Here is a 14,445-nt window from a genome sequence, read left to right on the forward strand (position 1 = left end):
ACATAGAAAAAACAGTCTTTGATGCCCTTGTATGAGTTAAGTATGTCCGACTGATTTATGTCGACGAACAGGTCTCATTTCCAGCACCACCATTGCTGTAACTATCTCTGCTCCTGCTTATTCTGTGTTTGTTAGTATTGCTATTACATTTTTTGTATGTAGATCTGGAGAGATGTGCAATATAACCATACAACCAAAGCTTTTTTTTGAAAATCCAACATTCCAGCTGTAATGATGATTATGTTTTGTTTTGTTTTTTTCAACATAAATCCAAGTTTGCATTGCCATTGTTGTCTGGGTTATTTTTGTGTCTGAATAAGTTTGAATTACTTGTTGGCAGCATTATATGACACACATTCGAATCCTTATCGCCAATGTTGTGACCCTGAAGAGCTGATAATAATTAAGACAACACGGCGGTATATTTACAAGAATGCATTTACAGAAGTATAGAATAGTATGCTGCAAAAAAGTTTGCATCTGATACTGTGGCAATGACTACCACTATGACTGCTATGATGCTTTTTTTTTTTTACTATTTTTACATTTTTTATTTTTTTACAAAGAAGACACAGTGCCACTAAGTACTAGGAGCTATTATTTGGGACCAAATTAGCAGTGAGATGTCTGTTCACATTACACTTGAACTTCTGCATGTCAGTACAGTCAGCAGGGGCCTGCCAGCGAATTCCAAAGTCTAGCAGTTTGAAGAATAAGCTATTATAGTAGAAGGCTTTACGGCATCTAAGGATACAGTGTAGGGGTGGGATTTTGTAGCTTGTCTGGTTTGTCGGGAGTATTTATATTGAGGAGTTATTAGTGCTTGGAGTTCGTCCATGCACAGGAATGCCACATTTCGGTGATGGGTCAGAGGTCAAGTTTGGCCAACAGTGCAGGACCTCTTAGGTTGGTGACTCTTTTTTGAACCCTACCTATATCTAGGAGTGAGAGACTAGTAGCAGATGCACCAGCCCAGATGTGACAACAGTATTCCATGTATGGGCAAACTGAAAGAGTCCATCTACTCCCAAAATAAGGTAGATCAACATCACATCATAACACTTATTTAGCTAGATAGATAGATAGGTAGATAGACATAAATGGACAGACAGATATCTCAGCCCTTTTCAAGTTTTTCTTAATTAATGTCACATCCTATTATAAGTTTTCTGCAAAATTTCCACATGGCACATTTTTTTTAATTCTTTGGTTCTTTGTTAGTGCTACAGTTCATCACTTCATATCCAGATATCTTTTTACATTGCTTTGAGTCTGTCACCTTTTGACCGCTTGTGTAGTTGATTCGTATGTGTCAGATTTGTTTGTGACTCTTCGGAGGAAAGTTGTTTAGTTCGTCCATAGGTGGTCATAATGACCTGCACCGAGTTTCCTGTGCCACAATTCATACTAGTGCACCTATCTACAATTCCACATCCGTCTACAATGTTATATATACAAAAAAGATTTTTTTTTTCAGAATTTATTTTGGGAATCTTTGTGTGAAACTTGGGAATCTAGATGCAATAATAATAATTTACTAGTGGGACCTGTGGAAATTTCACAGCGGACTCTTTCATATGTAATATATTGATGTTGGCATTCTGTAGATGTTTAGCATAAACAGAGACTTCCTGATATTATTGTAGCTCTTTTGTTAAAACTGCAAAAGTATTTATCTAAACTAGCAGGGACACTCGGCATAGCCTGGTCATAAAACATGCTTAAATATGATATTTTAATTTATGCAGATTTCATATATATTACTATAGAGTCAATTTTCTATTGATTCTTATATATAATAAAGTTGTGATTTCAACAATGAAAAATATATCGATATGACTTTAGGTGCATCAGCTTGAACTGAAACCAAAACTTATGAAGAAGAAAAAGTATGTATATATATATATATATATATATATAACTTGAGTTCCTTCAGCAAAAACCGAAACCAAAACTTCTGAAGAATTCTTGGTAAAATTATTTATTACAAGAAATGGAAAGCCATAACAATTAAATGACAGTCACTCAGAAGAAAAAAGATGTAATCGTAACACACAAAATAATACATATGCTATCATACTAACATATAGATTGTTAGTTGTTATTGCTTGTAGTGAGACAATAAAAAAGAATAAAATTCAAAAAATGACTTAATACTTCTACTCTGTGATGAAATAAGACCAGTTTATCTCCATAGATATTAAAGGGTTTGATTCAAAATTTTACATAAATCTATTCTACATAAAGATTTCTGCATTTGAAAAGACAAAAATGCATCCAAAGAAGGTCGGTGGTTACATTGCTAAACACTGTGAAAATTACATCCAAGATGAGAATAGTAGTCCAAATAATCCAAATTATAAATCCTCATCTCAAAAATTCTGAAACCTAACATTTAGTGTTGACCTTTGAAACAACATTTAAAGTCTATCCCTGAAAACTTGGAAAGGCTTCAAATGAGTTAATTTGCTTCTACTTTTTTTTTTATCAAAACCATACAAATACAGATTATGCAAAAGAAATTCATTTTTAGAATTAATGTTTAAAATCTAAACTATTTTTTCTTCTTACTTTATATTCACATCCAATTTAAATCCTGAAAATGCTTTCTCATCGAGTAAGATTTCTCTTTTTAGTCTTTGTTTACGTAATGTTGTTTTAATTATGTAAAATGTTTTTCACTCCTAATGGGGGTATGAGACGAATGGATTCGCCAATCATTTTTATAACCAACGGCTGTGCTAAACAACCAAAAGATTTCAAAATTATTATAAAAATTGTCGAATTTTGGATTCAATCAGTTCCCCGTTTACTATGTCACGGACTGCATTTAATTCTTGGCCGCCATCTTGGTTACTGATCTGAACTATGCCGCCATCTTTGTTCAACACAATATCTCAGAACTTAACAGGTTAACTATGCCATGAACCGCATTTGATTCTTGGCTGCCATCTTGGTTACTGATCTGAACTACGCCGCCATCTTTGTTCAACACAATGTCTCAAAACTTAACAAATTATTTCTCAACAAATGAGTGAATCTAAGTTTTCTTTCAATGATACAATCTCTGCTTCTGCTACATGTCCATGACAGGGGTTGTTTCTTAGAATCTTCCACCGTCAATATCTGCAACAGAGAGATGAAACTTTTAGGTCATGAATGCATAAGTTCAGTCATCATAACAATGCAATTTATAATCCCCTCTGATCCAGTCAAGTTAAAAAAAATAGGAGGCACTACTTTTGAAATGTCCCCTGTATATAAAATATTTTTTTTTTCAAAATAAATTTATACAATAATACAGTGTTTTGAAATAGTGTTGAACAACATTTTTTTTAGGATTATGGAGAGTAGAAAGTGGGCCATGGTTTTACTTATAGTAGTTTCATACATCCCCCCCTTTTTGTTTTGTCCTTTGATTCGCATATTCCATGAATAATGTTTCTGACAAAGATGGAAGAATTTCTATTTTATGTTTTTTTTTTTTTTGTCAAGTGGTATGTTGCAATTTTCAATCCCCACATAGTATTCATCCTAATTCAACCTTCAATCTATCCATCTTATTAGCCGTTATCCTTGAGTGGTTATAACCTTAATAAATGGTGACTCGTTAATTTAAAAAAAAAATAAAATCCTCAAATGTTAAAGTTGACCCTTTCTTTTTGTATTATTTCAGGTTCACAAGGTTGTCCTTTCTGCTATTTGCCCAAAACTTCTTTCTGCAATCGGTACACATCTTTCATCACAAGAATTTCTACAAGTGAATTTCCCACAAGAAGTCAGCACTGAAGCATTAAACGCATTTGCTGAATACATGTATAACGGAGTTTTAGATTTGAACTGGGACATTTTGAAACAATTGAAAATTATTGCCAACAGGTTAGAGATGAAGGAATTTGGACAGTTATGTGATAGTCGTCTTCCAAAGGATTTTCCCCAATTTACCAATGCTGCTAAACTGCCCTTGACTAAAATGGTTAGCTCTGTTCCTGCTATGACTTCATCGCTTGCCTCATATAATTCTCCCAGCTTCAAGGATTCTACTCATTCTGTCACCACTCAGGTTCCCTATGTCAATAAAGAAATCACAGAAACTGAACTGGAGCAAATAAAAATGGAAACAAATCACATGTTTAGTCACGAATCTGAAGTAGCATTTCTAGCTCCAAACAAGCCTGGGAATTCTGCTGACATTGTCAATTGCCTGAAGATAAAAACAGAACCAGTTGAAACAGGAAACGATAAGTATGGGTATTTAAGAAGCAGCAGGAACAGTAATCCAGTTTTCACATCAACCACTTCCCCATTAATACTATCAACAACAGCAATGCCAGCCTCTGCATCAATAGCATCAGTTCAAACATCATCCACAGAATGTTCCATTCCCTTTTCACAATTAACAGATGGTAAATCTACGAAATTAAAACCAATGCACTCTTACAAAACCCGTCTTGTGTCAGACTTATCACCTGTCTCATGCATTGGTGAGCCAGTTTGTTCCCAATCTAATCCTATAAATGAAGATTCTTCAAAGCAGTTAAATAGACAGTCAGTGTCAACATCTTCTCTTCAATTCCTATCAACTCCTACTAATACTGAAAGCATTTATCCTGTTGGACTTTACAAAGCAGGTAGGAAAATACCTTCCCCCATTAATGACAAGTGTAAATATGTTAAAGAGTATGAAACAGATTTGACTTGATTTCTATGAAATACAATAATTTATTAATAAATAATATATTTTTTTTATTCATACAAACATTATTTGTTACATATGTGCATACATGTTTCAGTTATGATTTCTTTAGAAATCCAACATCATCAGGCCAGATCTTACAATGAAACCAGATTTTAAACAGTAATTCTTTTTATACAAAATAAAAAATTATATAATAATAATCTGCTTGTCAGTGATCACTTTTTGATAACTACACAAGTTTCATTGGAGTTACATTTTTGAAACTATAGCAGTACAATCATTATATAACGCTCCAAAACTGTTGAGCACTTTACAATGTATCTTATTAAACAAGAACATTCTTACAACAAAAAAGATTAGTTTCTGAGACTAATCATGAAGATTGAAGAACTTTGAAAGTGAATGAAATGGAAAACATCTTTTTCTTTCTACAAAACAGTGAGGATACTAGGACAAGAGACAACTACGATTCAAAAGTATAAAGCCTGCGTCAGTGATCATACAACTAATACAGTTTAAAAAGGATCTACAGAACCTGATAAGGAATATAAAGTTCCACAAAAACAATAGCATATTCTAAAGAAAACTGGGTGGTATATCCAGAGAGATAGAAAAAGCTGACAGTATTCTACTCAAATTAGATAAAACAAGGAACTTTTAAAAACTAAGTAAACAAGAATACAGAAACCTAATAAACAAGAATCTAATGACGAACTACCTAAAACAAATAACAATAACTTGATAAAGATTATAAATAGAGAAAGTAAGTACAACATTGCCAAATTAGTGAAAGAATCAAAAAACTTCAGGAAAATGAAGCTTACATTTTGCTTTAAGGATCACAAATCGGACTTTATCACAAAACCAGCCACAAGATTAATAAGCCCTACAAGACTAGAAATTGGAAGGATTAATAAAAAATATATTGGAAAGGATTAATCTATGAATTAAAGAGAAATATAACTTAAACTAGTGGATTAACACTATGGATCCTATTAAGTGGTTTATTAGACTTACTGCTAAAAAGGGATTTGTTTTAATTCAATTTGGCATTATGAAGTATTACCCATCAATTACAAAAGAAATAAAATCTGGCAAGACTTCCACAAGAATTTCAGAGAAAGAAATTAAGATTATTATTCACTGTTGTATGATTATCCTTATTAGTAACAGTGAACAATGGACAAAAATAGGCAAATGCGATGTGCCCATGGGTCATTGGATTTGGCTGGAGCTTCAAATTAATAATGATATTAAGATGCATGGCATAAATTTATATGGGGATGATGGTTTCATGATAGGAACTCTGCCAGGGCTAAATATGATAAAATCAGAAAAGCAATTCAAAAGCAAGAGATGAAAAAGATTGGACTTAAAGTTGAAATTATTAATAACATTAAACAAACAAATATAAACCTTTTATGAAGGAAAATGCCCACCCTATATATGCATACCCATAATCAAACCATCTATCCTCCTTAAATCTAAAGAAAGTAGGATTAGCGACAACTCCTCAGATGAAGTAATGTTGTAATATAGAACTAAGGAATAGTGGATACATGAATGTTGATATAGAATAGAAAAATATAAGGACCAGCACCAATAGGCTCAGGAACCGGGATAGGAAGATTACTTGGTTCACACACCTCTTTAACCTAATGTTAAAAACCAGGATAGAAAATAAATTTCTACATCTCATCAATAAACACTTTCCATTAGGTAATATAATACATAAAATTTTTAAAACTTTGAAATTAAGATAGAGCTGCACTGATAACTTGGAAAGAATCATTAAGAAACGCAACGATAAAATACTGAATAATAATAGGACAGTCATGGCTATTAATAATAAAAAATATAGTTACCGTAATTCCCAAAAATCAAAGCAATACCCATTGCAGAAAAATTACCTCACTTCCTTAGTGATATACCATGAAAAAATAAACAAAATAGAAAAATTCTACATAGGAAGCACCTCGATGACTTTTAAAGGAAAATTTTATGGACAATATCATTCAATCATAAAAATATAAGGACACCTCACTATTGCTGCATTACTAGAAATTAATCAAGGATAAAAAGACACCAATAATAAAATGGGAGATAATTAAGGAGGCTAAAATCTGTGGATCATTTAACTTGCTGTGTTTTTGAGAGACTTAAGATGATTAGATTTAAAGATAGGGAAAAATTATTGAATAACTGACAGGAAACAGTTATTAACTGTGAATACCTCAACGCATTAAGTAGACTTTGAATTGCAAAACACATGTCCCTTCTTAAGAAATAAAAATAAATATGGCCCTGATCCCTTTTCTCCAATATCTTTTAAGATTTTATATTTTGGTTCAATTATATTTTAAATGTAGCTGCACTTAGAACTTTAAATCAATAGTCATAGTTTAATCGTTTAATAATATGTTGCTCATTAATAAGATACTACATACTGATATTTAAAATCTATGAGTTACAAGGTTTTATCATTTCAAACTCAGGTGGTAATGTTAACAGGAATCTTCTGAAGACATAGAAGGGTTGTAAGAATAAATCTTTACTTGATTCCGGACATGATTGCAGAAGAGAAGCAAGATAGTACAGCAAAAGCTCAAATCCATCCTAGGCAAAATGAAGAGGCAGTGTGATCGGAATACCATCCCTCAAATCTTTGAAGGTAGAGACATGATCTTATTGCACAAAAAGCCAGTGACCTCAGTTACACTGTAAATACAATTATAGTGTTAAAAAAGCTTCAACCAGAACTTGCTCCCATACTTACGAAACTGTTTAAGCGTTGCCTTAAGGAGAAGTGCTTTCCAACACCCTGGAAAACCTCATCAGTATGCCCTGTATTTAAGAACTCAGGTGATATCATCTCCCACTCAGTACAGACCAATAAGTCTTCTGTGTGTCATGAGTAAGTTGCTGGAATCCATATTAAATAGAGAAATAGTCAACCACCTCAGCAGAAATAACCTTCTTAGTGACATGCAATATGGTTTCCGTTCTGCAAGATCTATTGCAGATGTGCTAACGGTTATATCTCATAGGATTAGTGAATCTCTTGACAAAGGCTTCCTTTCTAGGGCAATTGCTCTTGACATATCAAAGGCCTTCGACAAGGTATGGCATAAAGGCCTACTTCACAAGATTTCCAGCTATGGTATAACTGTTTTGACAAGCTTCTGGGTTTGACCTTCACTCCTGATCTGAAATGGAACATGTACATCAAGTCTGTTGCCAAGATCGCTGAAAAGATGGTGGGATCCTTCTACTGCTCCAGAAGATATCTCACTACTGATGCAATTCTCTATCTATATAAAAGCCAAATACGTCCAAGGATGGAATACTGCTGCCATATCTGGGCGGAGCTGCTAAAAACAGCCTATCCTGCCTTGACAGAGTACAAAATAGACTTCGTGGCTTAGTGGGGGATACCCTTTTCTCTTCCCTGCAACCTCTCTCCCACAGAAGAGACGTTGCAAGCCTATCTTTGTTTTATCGTTATTGTCATGGCAGATGCTCGTCTAAACTCCAATCTCTGGTCCCCCCTCGCCAATCTTTTACGAAAAACACCCACCTAGCTGAATCCACTGTCAAAAACTTTCCCCACTCTTTATCTATGCCTAAATCAAAACGTACAAAGCTTCTTTTTTAGAACTGCATGCCTATGGAGCTCTTTTCCGTCTGCCTGATTCCCACCTGTCTACATCCTGGATGTCTTCAAATTCCTGATGAACCGCCCCCTTAAGTAGACACTTTATTAAATCTTCACACTAACGTACTGTACTTACAATAACCCTTATCCCTGAGTGGCTTCCGGGCCTTGATAAGTGGTGACCAACTTGTAAAAAAAAAAATACTTTAGACTGTCACAAGGTCACATAGATGTGCCACATAAATTTCATCACGTCTTACTATGAGAGGGACAAGGTGATATTTTTCCAGATGATTTATTCTTGAAGAGTATTGCTTCAAGGAATCAGGTTGATGCACGCTTAATTGCTAGTGTGTCATCTATCATACATTGTCTTTGGAAGTGGACCAACACAACTGATGAGGATCCGGTTGAAAAGCTCCTCAACTGCCGAAATGAGATGGAAGGGAGCATTCGAGATTTGCTGATTTAACATGTGGCAAGTTTTACAGTACTTCACCATGTCTCTATGGATTCCTGGCCTCCAGCCGTGTGTCTTTTAGATACCCATATGCCCTCCCATGGGTGTCTCATGAGTTGTCCTCAAAACTAAACTAATATAACATCTAAAATATAAACTAAAAATAAGAAAACGTATCTAAGCACACCCATGCATTAGCCTGACAAATCCTTATGAGGATGAAATGCAAAAAGTTATGTATAGCTTAATTGCCATATATATTTTTATAACTTACTATCCAGTTGTACTCATGAAAGGAATTCCAATCTCTATAGCAAACTGCTTGGGCAACTATGCTTTTAGATTTTGATTTTTCCATAAACTACCAACCAGGCAGCAAAATTGGACAAGTAAATGCGTTATCCAGACTCATTTCTTCTCATCAAGAAGACACTATCACCCTACTATATTTGTCGTAGTTATCTCTCGACTTTGCTGGCCTTCATAGCCACCTGAGGATACATCAGAGGCTATTTAACGCAGAACATGAAACTTGAGATGGCAATCATTTGCAGATATGCTGCAATCATCTATATATATATAAAAGTGAAAATGTATGTATGTATGTACGCTTTTCCTCGATGTCCACAAAAGGCTTCTTTCAGAGAAGCGCTTGCTCGGTTCACAACTTCTTAAAACTTTTTATATCGTCTATAAATTGTAATATCTCAGAGTTACCCACGGAGCTCGCCTGTCTATTTAATTTTATTGACTTTCAAACGTTAATTATTCGACATTTCCCGCATCGGCACGCGTTACATTCGGTTTTCGGTATAAAAAAAAGCGAAACTCGACTAATAACTGGCTGAAAGCCACTGGCCCGCGCGCCCTCCGGGGCCTGGGCGACAAGATCAAAGTGTAGTATCTGTTCCGACAGATACTGCAAGCAAAGACCAGATGTGGGGGCAACCCCACATGCCTGACCTTTAACCAGCTCCCATTTCCCACCTCTCGGGAGCTGGTCCCCTTTTTCCCTTCCCCCTCCCTTCACTCCTCACATTAAAAATTGGCCTTATGCCTAATTTGCTCGGTGGGGGAGCAAATAAATACCCACTGGCCGAAAGCCAGTTGTCTCAAAAGAGCTAAGTAACGTTTGTTCAATGTCGACTTCGTCATATCAGACTGTAGCTTTCATTTCGCTCCTCCTAATAAACAGGGAGCGGGTTTTTAAAAACAAACAAACCGATTTATTCACCTCATTCAAAACTGTTCCACACAAAATGCTTACTGCTGAATACCTATCGCTGTCACATTAATCAAAAACGCGCACCTGTTTTTTTTTTAACACTTTACTATTTTCCAACTGTGCGTCCTGAAGTCTTCGTTTTTTTCACAGGCACCTGTTTTTTTTCACATACACCGAAAAACACCCGGGCAATGCCGGGTACCCCTTGCTAGTCTATATATATAAAAGTGAAAATGTGTGTATGTATGTGTGTTTGTGTGTCCGCTAAAAACTTTCGACAGACACAACAAAAATTCATAAACTTGGTATCATATTGAAGCTCCATCCTTCGCTCGAAAAATATCGAAAAATTGGCCAAAAATGTTAATTTTTTCACCCCGAAATCGACAATTTTTGACAGGGGGGGAGTCAACAAAAACCATCCTCTTGTGATGACGACCGGTTCTACGCATGCGTCAGATGACGTCATGACCTGATTTACTTTAAATAGTTAAAGAACTGACTAAATTTCATGTACGTCGTGTTAGCTCAGTTGGTTAGCACGTTGGGTCGTTGTCTAAACGTTTTGGGTTCGAATTGTGGTGTGAGATGTCTTTTTTTTTTTTTTTTGATTTTTTAAATTTAAATATTGAACCAGTGTTATTTAAGCCATTTTTCACGTAACGTTCGTTTTATGTTTTTTTTTTATTTACTTCGCTTATTCTTAGGTTTTCATTAACACCCCCACCCCCGACCACACACCCAAAAGCACCTGGGTACCCACCGATTTTTTTAATTTTAATATCGAAACAGGCTTATTTAAGCCATTTTTCACATATTTTTTGTTTTAACGTTCATTTTTCTGTTTTCTTTTTTCGATTTTTACATTTAACATCATTCGTTTGCCTTACGTTAGTTTTTTTTTTTTTTTTTTCAATGTTTTAATTTTCAGATAAGTTTTAACGTTTGTTTTTGTTTTCTTTTTTTACTTCGCTTATAACAAACAAACCTAGTCATTGATCTCATTAAAAACAACTGCTGAATAGCTATTGCTTATTTCGTCGTTGTCATCGTCGTAACGCTCGCACAAAATCTTAACTCTACAACTTCCGTGCTGGCACCTGTCAATTTTGTTCTTACTTAAATAAATTCAAACATCTTTCAGTAACTCATTCTGGCTCGCCGAACGGTTCATGTTTTTTTCACATTTTATTTTCAAACTTCGCCTCAGGGCTTCGGGTTCGATCCTACCAACTTACCAAAACTCCCCCCCCCCCCGGTTTCTTTTTTATTTAAGAGCACACACACCTCGAAATACCCGGGCAACACCAGGTACCCCCGCTAGTCTATAATATAAATCTCACCTGTCTGTTTAAATGTATGTATGAATGTATGTTTGTATGTCTTCCTAAAACTTTCGACAGAGGCAACGGATTTTCACGAGATCAGTATCATTTTGAAGCTCAACGTCTCGGATGACAAATATAAAAAAAATTGGCCAAAAACATTAATTTCTCGCCCTCAACTGGGAAGTTTTCTACAAGAAGAGGTGGATTTTTTATGAGCCAATTTTACAAGTTATCGTATCGGTTGGATTGACTTTGCCTAATTTTAATGTTTTGAATTTTCGGTCGCGTCATGGAGTAGCGGTAAGACGTCAGATTTTCTTCCACTTTCTTTTCCGCCTTCGCTTTTCTGCAGGTTCAAGCCTCCCTGCCTACTACCACTTTTTTTTGTTTGCTCAACACACAATTCCAAACACCTGGGGACCCAGGCTGGTCATATATATATATATATATATATATATATATATATATATATCATTGTTGGGATAATTAATTGGAAATTGAAAAAAATTCAAAACTTTTTAGGGAATCGGAAAAATGTGAGCCTAACTTCTGATTACAAAACATTTTTTTTTTTTTGACAATAAGAAAATGAAACAAAAACAAATTTATTTATTAAAAGTTGTTCATTTGCAACATAAGACTATGGCCATGGAATGAGTCATAAATTCCACTCCCAGATTTAACATTGATACTCAGAGTCTAGTTTATTTTTTTATTTACATATCACCACAACACTCACGTCCACCCTATTGTAAACCTTTTTCACACATATTCACTTCAAGGAGTTCACATTTGGTATTAAACAAAATTTAAACGCTCTGGACAAGGTTTTTCAATTTCGCTGATGTCGTCTGGACACTGTCAGTGTCTGTCATCGGCTTAGTCTGAAATAATTAATATTTACGCTACTTCTTGCTTTTGACACAAGTGAAAAATATAGATAAGAATTGCTCTATGAGCTTATCAAAATCATTTTCTGAATTAAAAAGGAAATTATATCTACATTTAAATTTAGAGTATCCCCCAAAGAAGAATGAGATTCGGGCAAAAAAAGAGATGAAAAACAAATATCCAACAAATAAATGTTACCCATGGAAGACTCTTCTACCTACCTGAATAAGTTTGTTTGTGTTTAAACTTATTTTAAAGCATATTTTTAGTTAAAAAAATAACTTAATACCCACTCTGTTGAGTTCGAATAAAAAATGGTTGTCCATAAGCCCTTCACAAGGATCCACGATAACCGCTGAAAATTGAAAATTAAAAAAACGCTGGTAGAAACACATCAAATAAATGTCAACAATTGAGCAAAAATGTCAATATTTCATTATTATTATTGTTGTTGTTGTTGTTATTGATTCTTTTCAATCTTTTATGTAATTTTGAAATGACATTAACGATGATGAAATGTAAATGAAAATATAAGGACATCTCACTATTGCTGCATTACTAGAAATTAATCAAGGATAAAAAGACACCAATAATAAAATGGGAGATAATTAAGGAGGCTAAAATCTGTGGATCATTTAACTTGCTGTGTTTTTGTGCCTGAATGAGAGACTTAAGATAATTAGATTTAAAGATAGGGAAAAATTATTGAATATCTGATAGGAAAGAGTTATTAACTGTGAATACCTTAACGCATTAAGTAGACTTTGAATTACAAAACACATGTCCCTTCTTAAGAAATAAAATTATTAAGAAATTTTTTAAAAATCAGAATCAACACTCAGGAATTTAGAACAGAATTGGTAATTCTATTGGAATCTGGAAAAAAATCGTCCCATCACTAATACATATACATATTTCTTCAACAGTAATATTGTGCAATGGTGTAAAGTAATTAAAATTGTTTTCTCTGTGATGGAAGTGTTGTTTAAATTTGAAAATTAAATACATATACATTTATAAGACAGAATTCAATACAAAGATTTTGTAAAATACACAAACATTTATTTGTTTGAAATCAATATTTTAGCATTATATGTCTTTTTTTTTACGTAGGCATCACCACATTATCAAGACCAAGAGGCCACTCAAGGATAAGGGTTAAAGAGTGTACAGTAGAAATTGGACAATATAGTAATCATTAGTAATGAAAATTCGGTAAATTTGATAACTTATATGGAACGGCTCATCAAGAACTTATTTACGTTAGACTTGAACACAACCATATTGTAGTCAGCCGGAAAGCAGGAAAACGGAAGACAATTCCACAGGCGTGCAGTTCTAAGAAAGAAGCTTTGTTCATGGAATCTACGTTTAGGTTTAGGCACAGATAAAGAGTGGGGGGAATTATTGATAGTGTTTTAAGCTAGACGAGTGTTTCTTGTGAAAGTTAGGCGAGGGGGGATCATAGACTGAAGCTCAGTCGAACACTTTCCATGAAAATAACAATACATCAGAGACAAACTCGCAACATCTCTTCTGTGAGATAGAGGCTGCAGGGAAGAGAAAAGGACATCTCCTACGAGGCTACGAAGTCTATTTTGAACTCTATCAAGGCAGGACAAGTCCTTTCTAGCAGCTCCTGCCCAGATGTGGCAACAGTATTCCATCCTTGGACGTACCTGGCTCTTATATAGATAGAGAATTTCATCAGCAGTGAGATATCTACCGGATCGATAGAAAGATCCCACCATTTTTCCAGCGGCCTTGGCAACAGATTTGATGTACGTGTTCCATTTAAGATCAGGAGTAATGGGCAAGCCCAGAAGCTTGTCAAAACTTGAGGCCTCCTGAAGACGAGAGCCATTCATTTCAATTGATGCCAGATGTGGATCAGAATGTTGATGATGTAAAGAGAGAAGCTTGGTTTTAGATGCATTAAAATTAACCAGCTACTCCTTTCCCCATTGTACTATGTGCTCAAGATCAGAGGAGAGAGAATCGGAGAGAACTTGGTCGTTTACTGTCTTAGATGTGCTACCATAAATGGTAGTGTCGTCAGCATAAATGTCTACAAATGATGTAAGGATGTGATTTGGAAGATCATTAATGTAGATCAGCAAAAGAGTTGGGCCCAGGATGGACCCCTGAGGGACACCGGCATTAATACTGTGAGCTTCTGATTTTTGC

At 34.8% G+C, this 14,445-nt stretch overlaps 1 protein-coding gene across 1 annotated transcript in view; it reads left to right on the plus strand.

The window, feature by feature from the left end:
• The window catches only part of LOC145303497 (uncharacterized), a 44,275-nt gene extending 39,433 nt beyond the window's left edge, over nucleotides 1-4,842 (plus strand). Inside the window, exon 4 of the mRNA XM_080144927.1 lies at nucleotides 3,677-4,842. Coding sequence (XP_080001053.1) covers nucleotides 3,677-4,702 — 1,026 coding nt within the window. The 3' untranslated portion in view covers nucleotides 4,703-4,842. The remainder of the gene's footprint in view (nucleotides 1-3,676) is intronic.
• Nucleotides 4,843-14,445: the final 9,603 nt, after the last annotated feature.

This window comes from Euprymna scolopes, chromosome 19, assembly GCF_053919585.1.
Source record: "Euprymna scolopes isolate OS-2025 chromosome 19, ASM5391958v1, whole genome shotgun sequence".
In the NCBI taxonomy this organism is placed as follows: Eukaryota; Metazoa; Mollusca; class Cephalopoda; order Sepiida; family Sepiolidae; genus Euprymna; species Euprymna scolopes.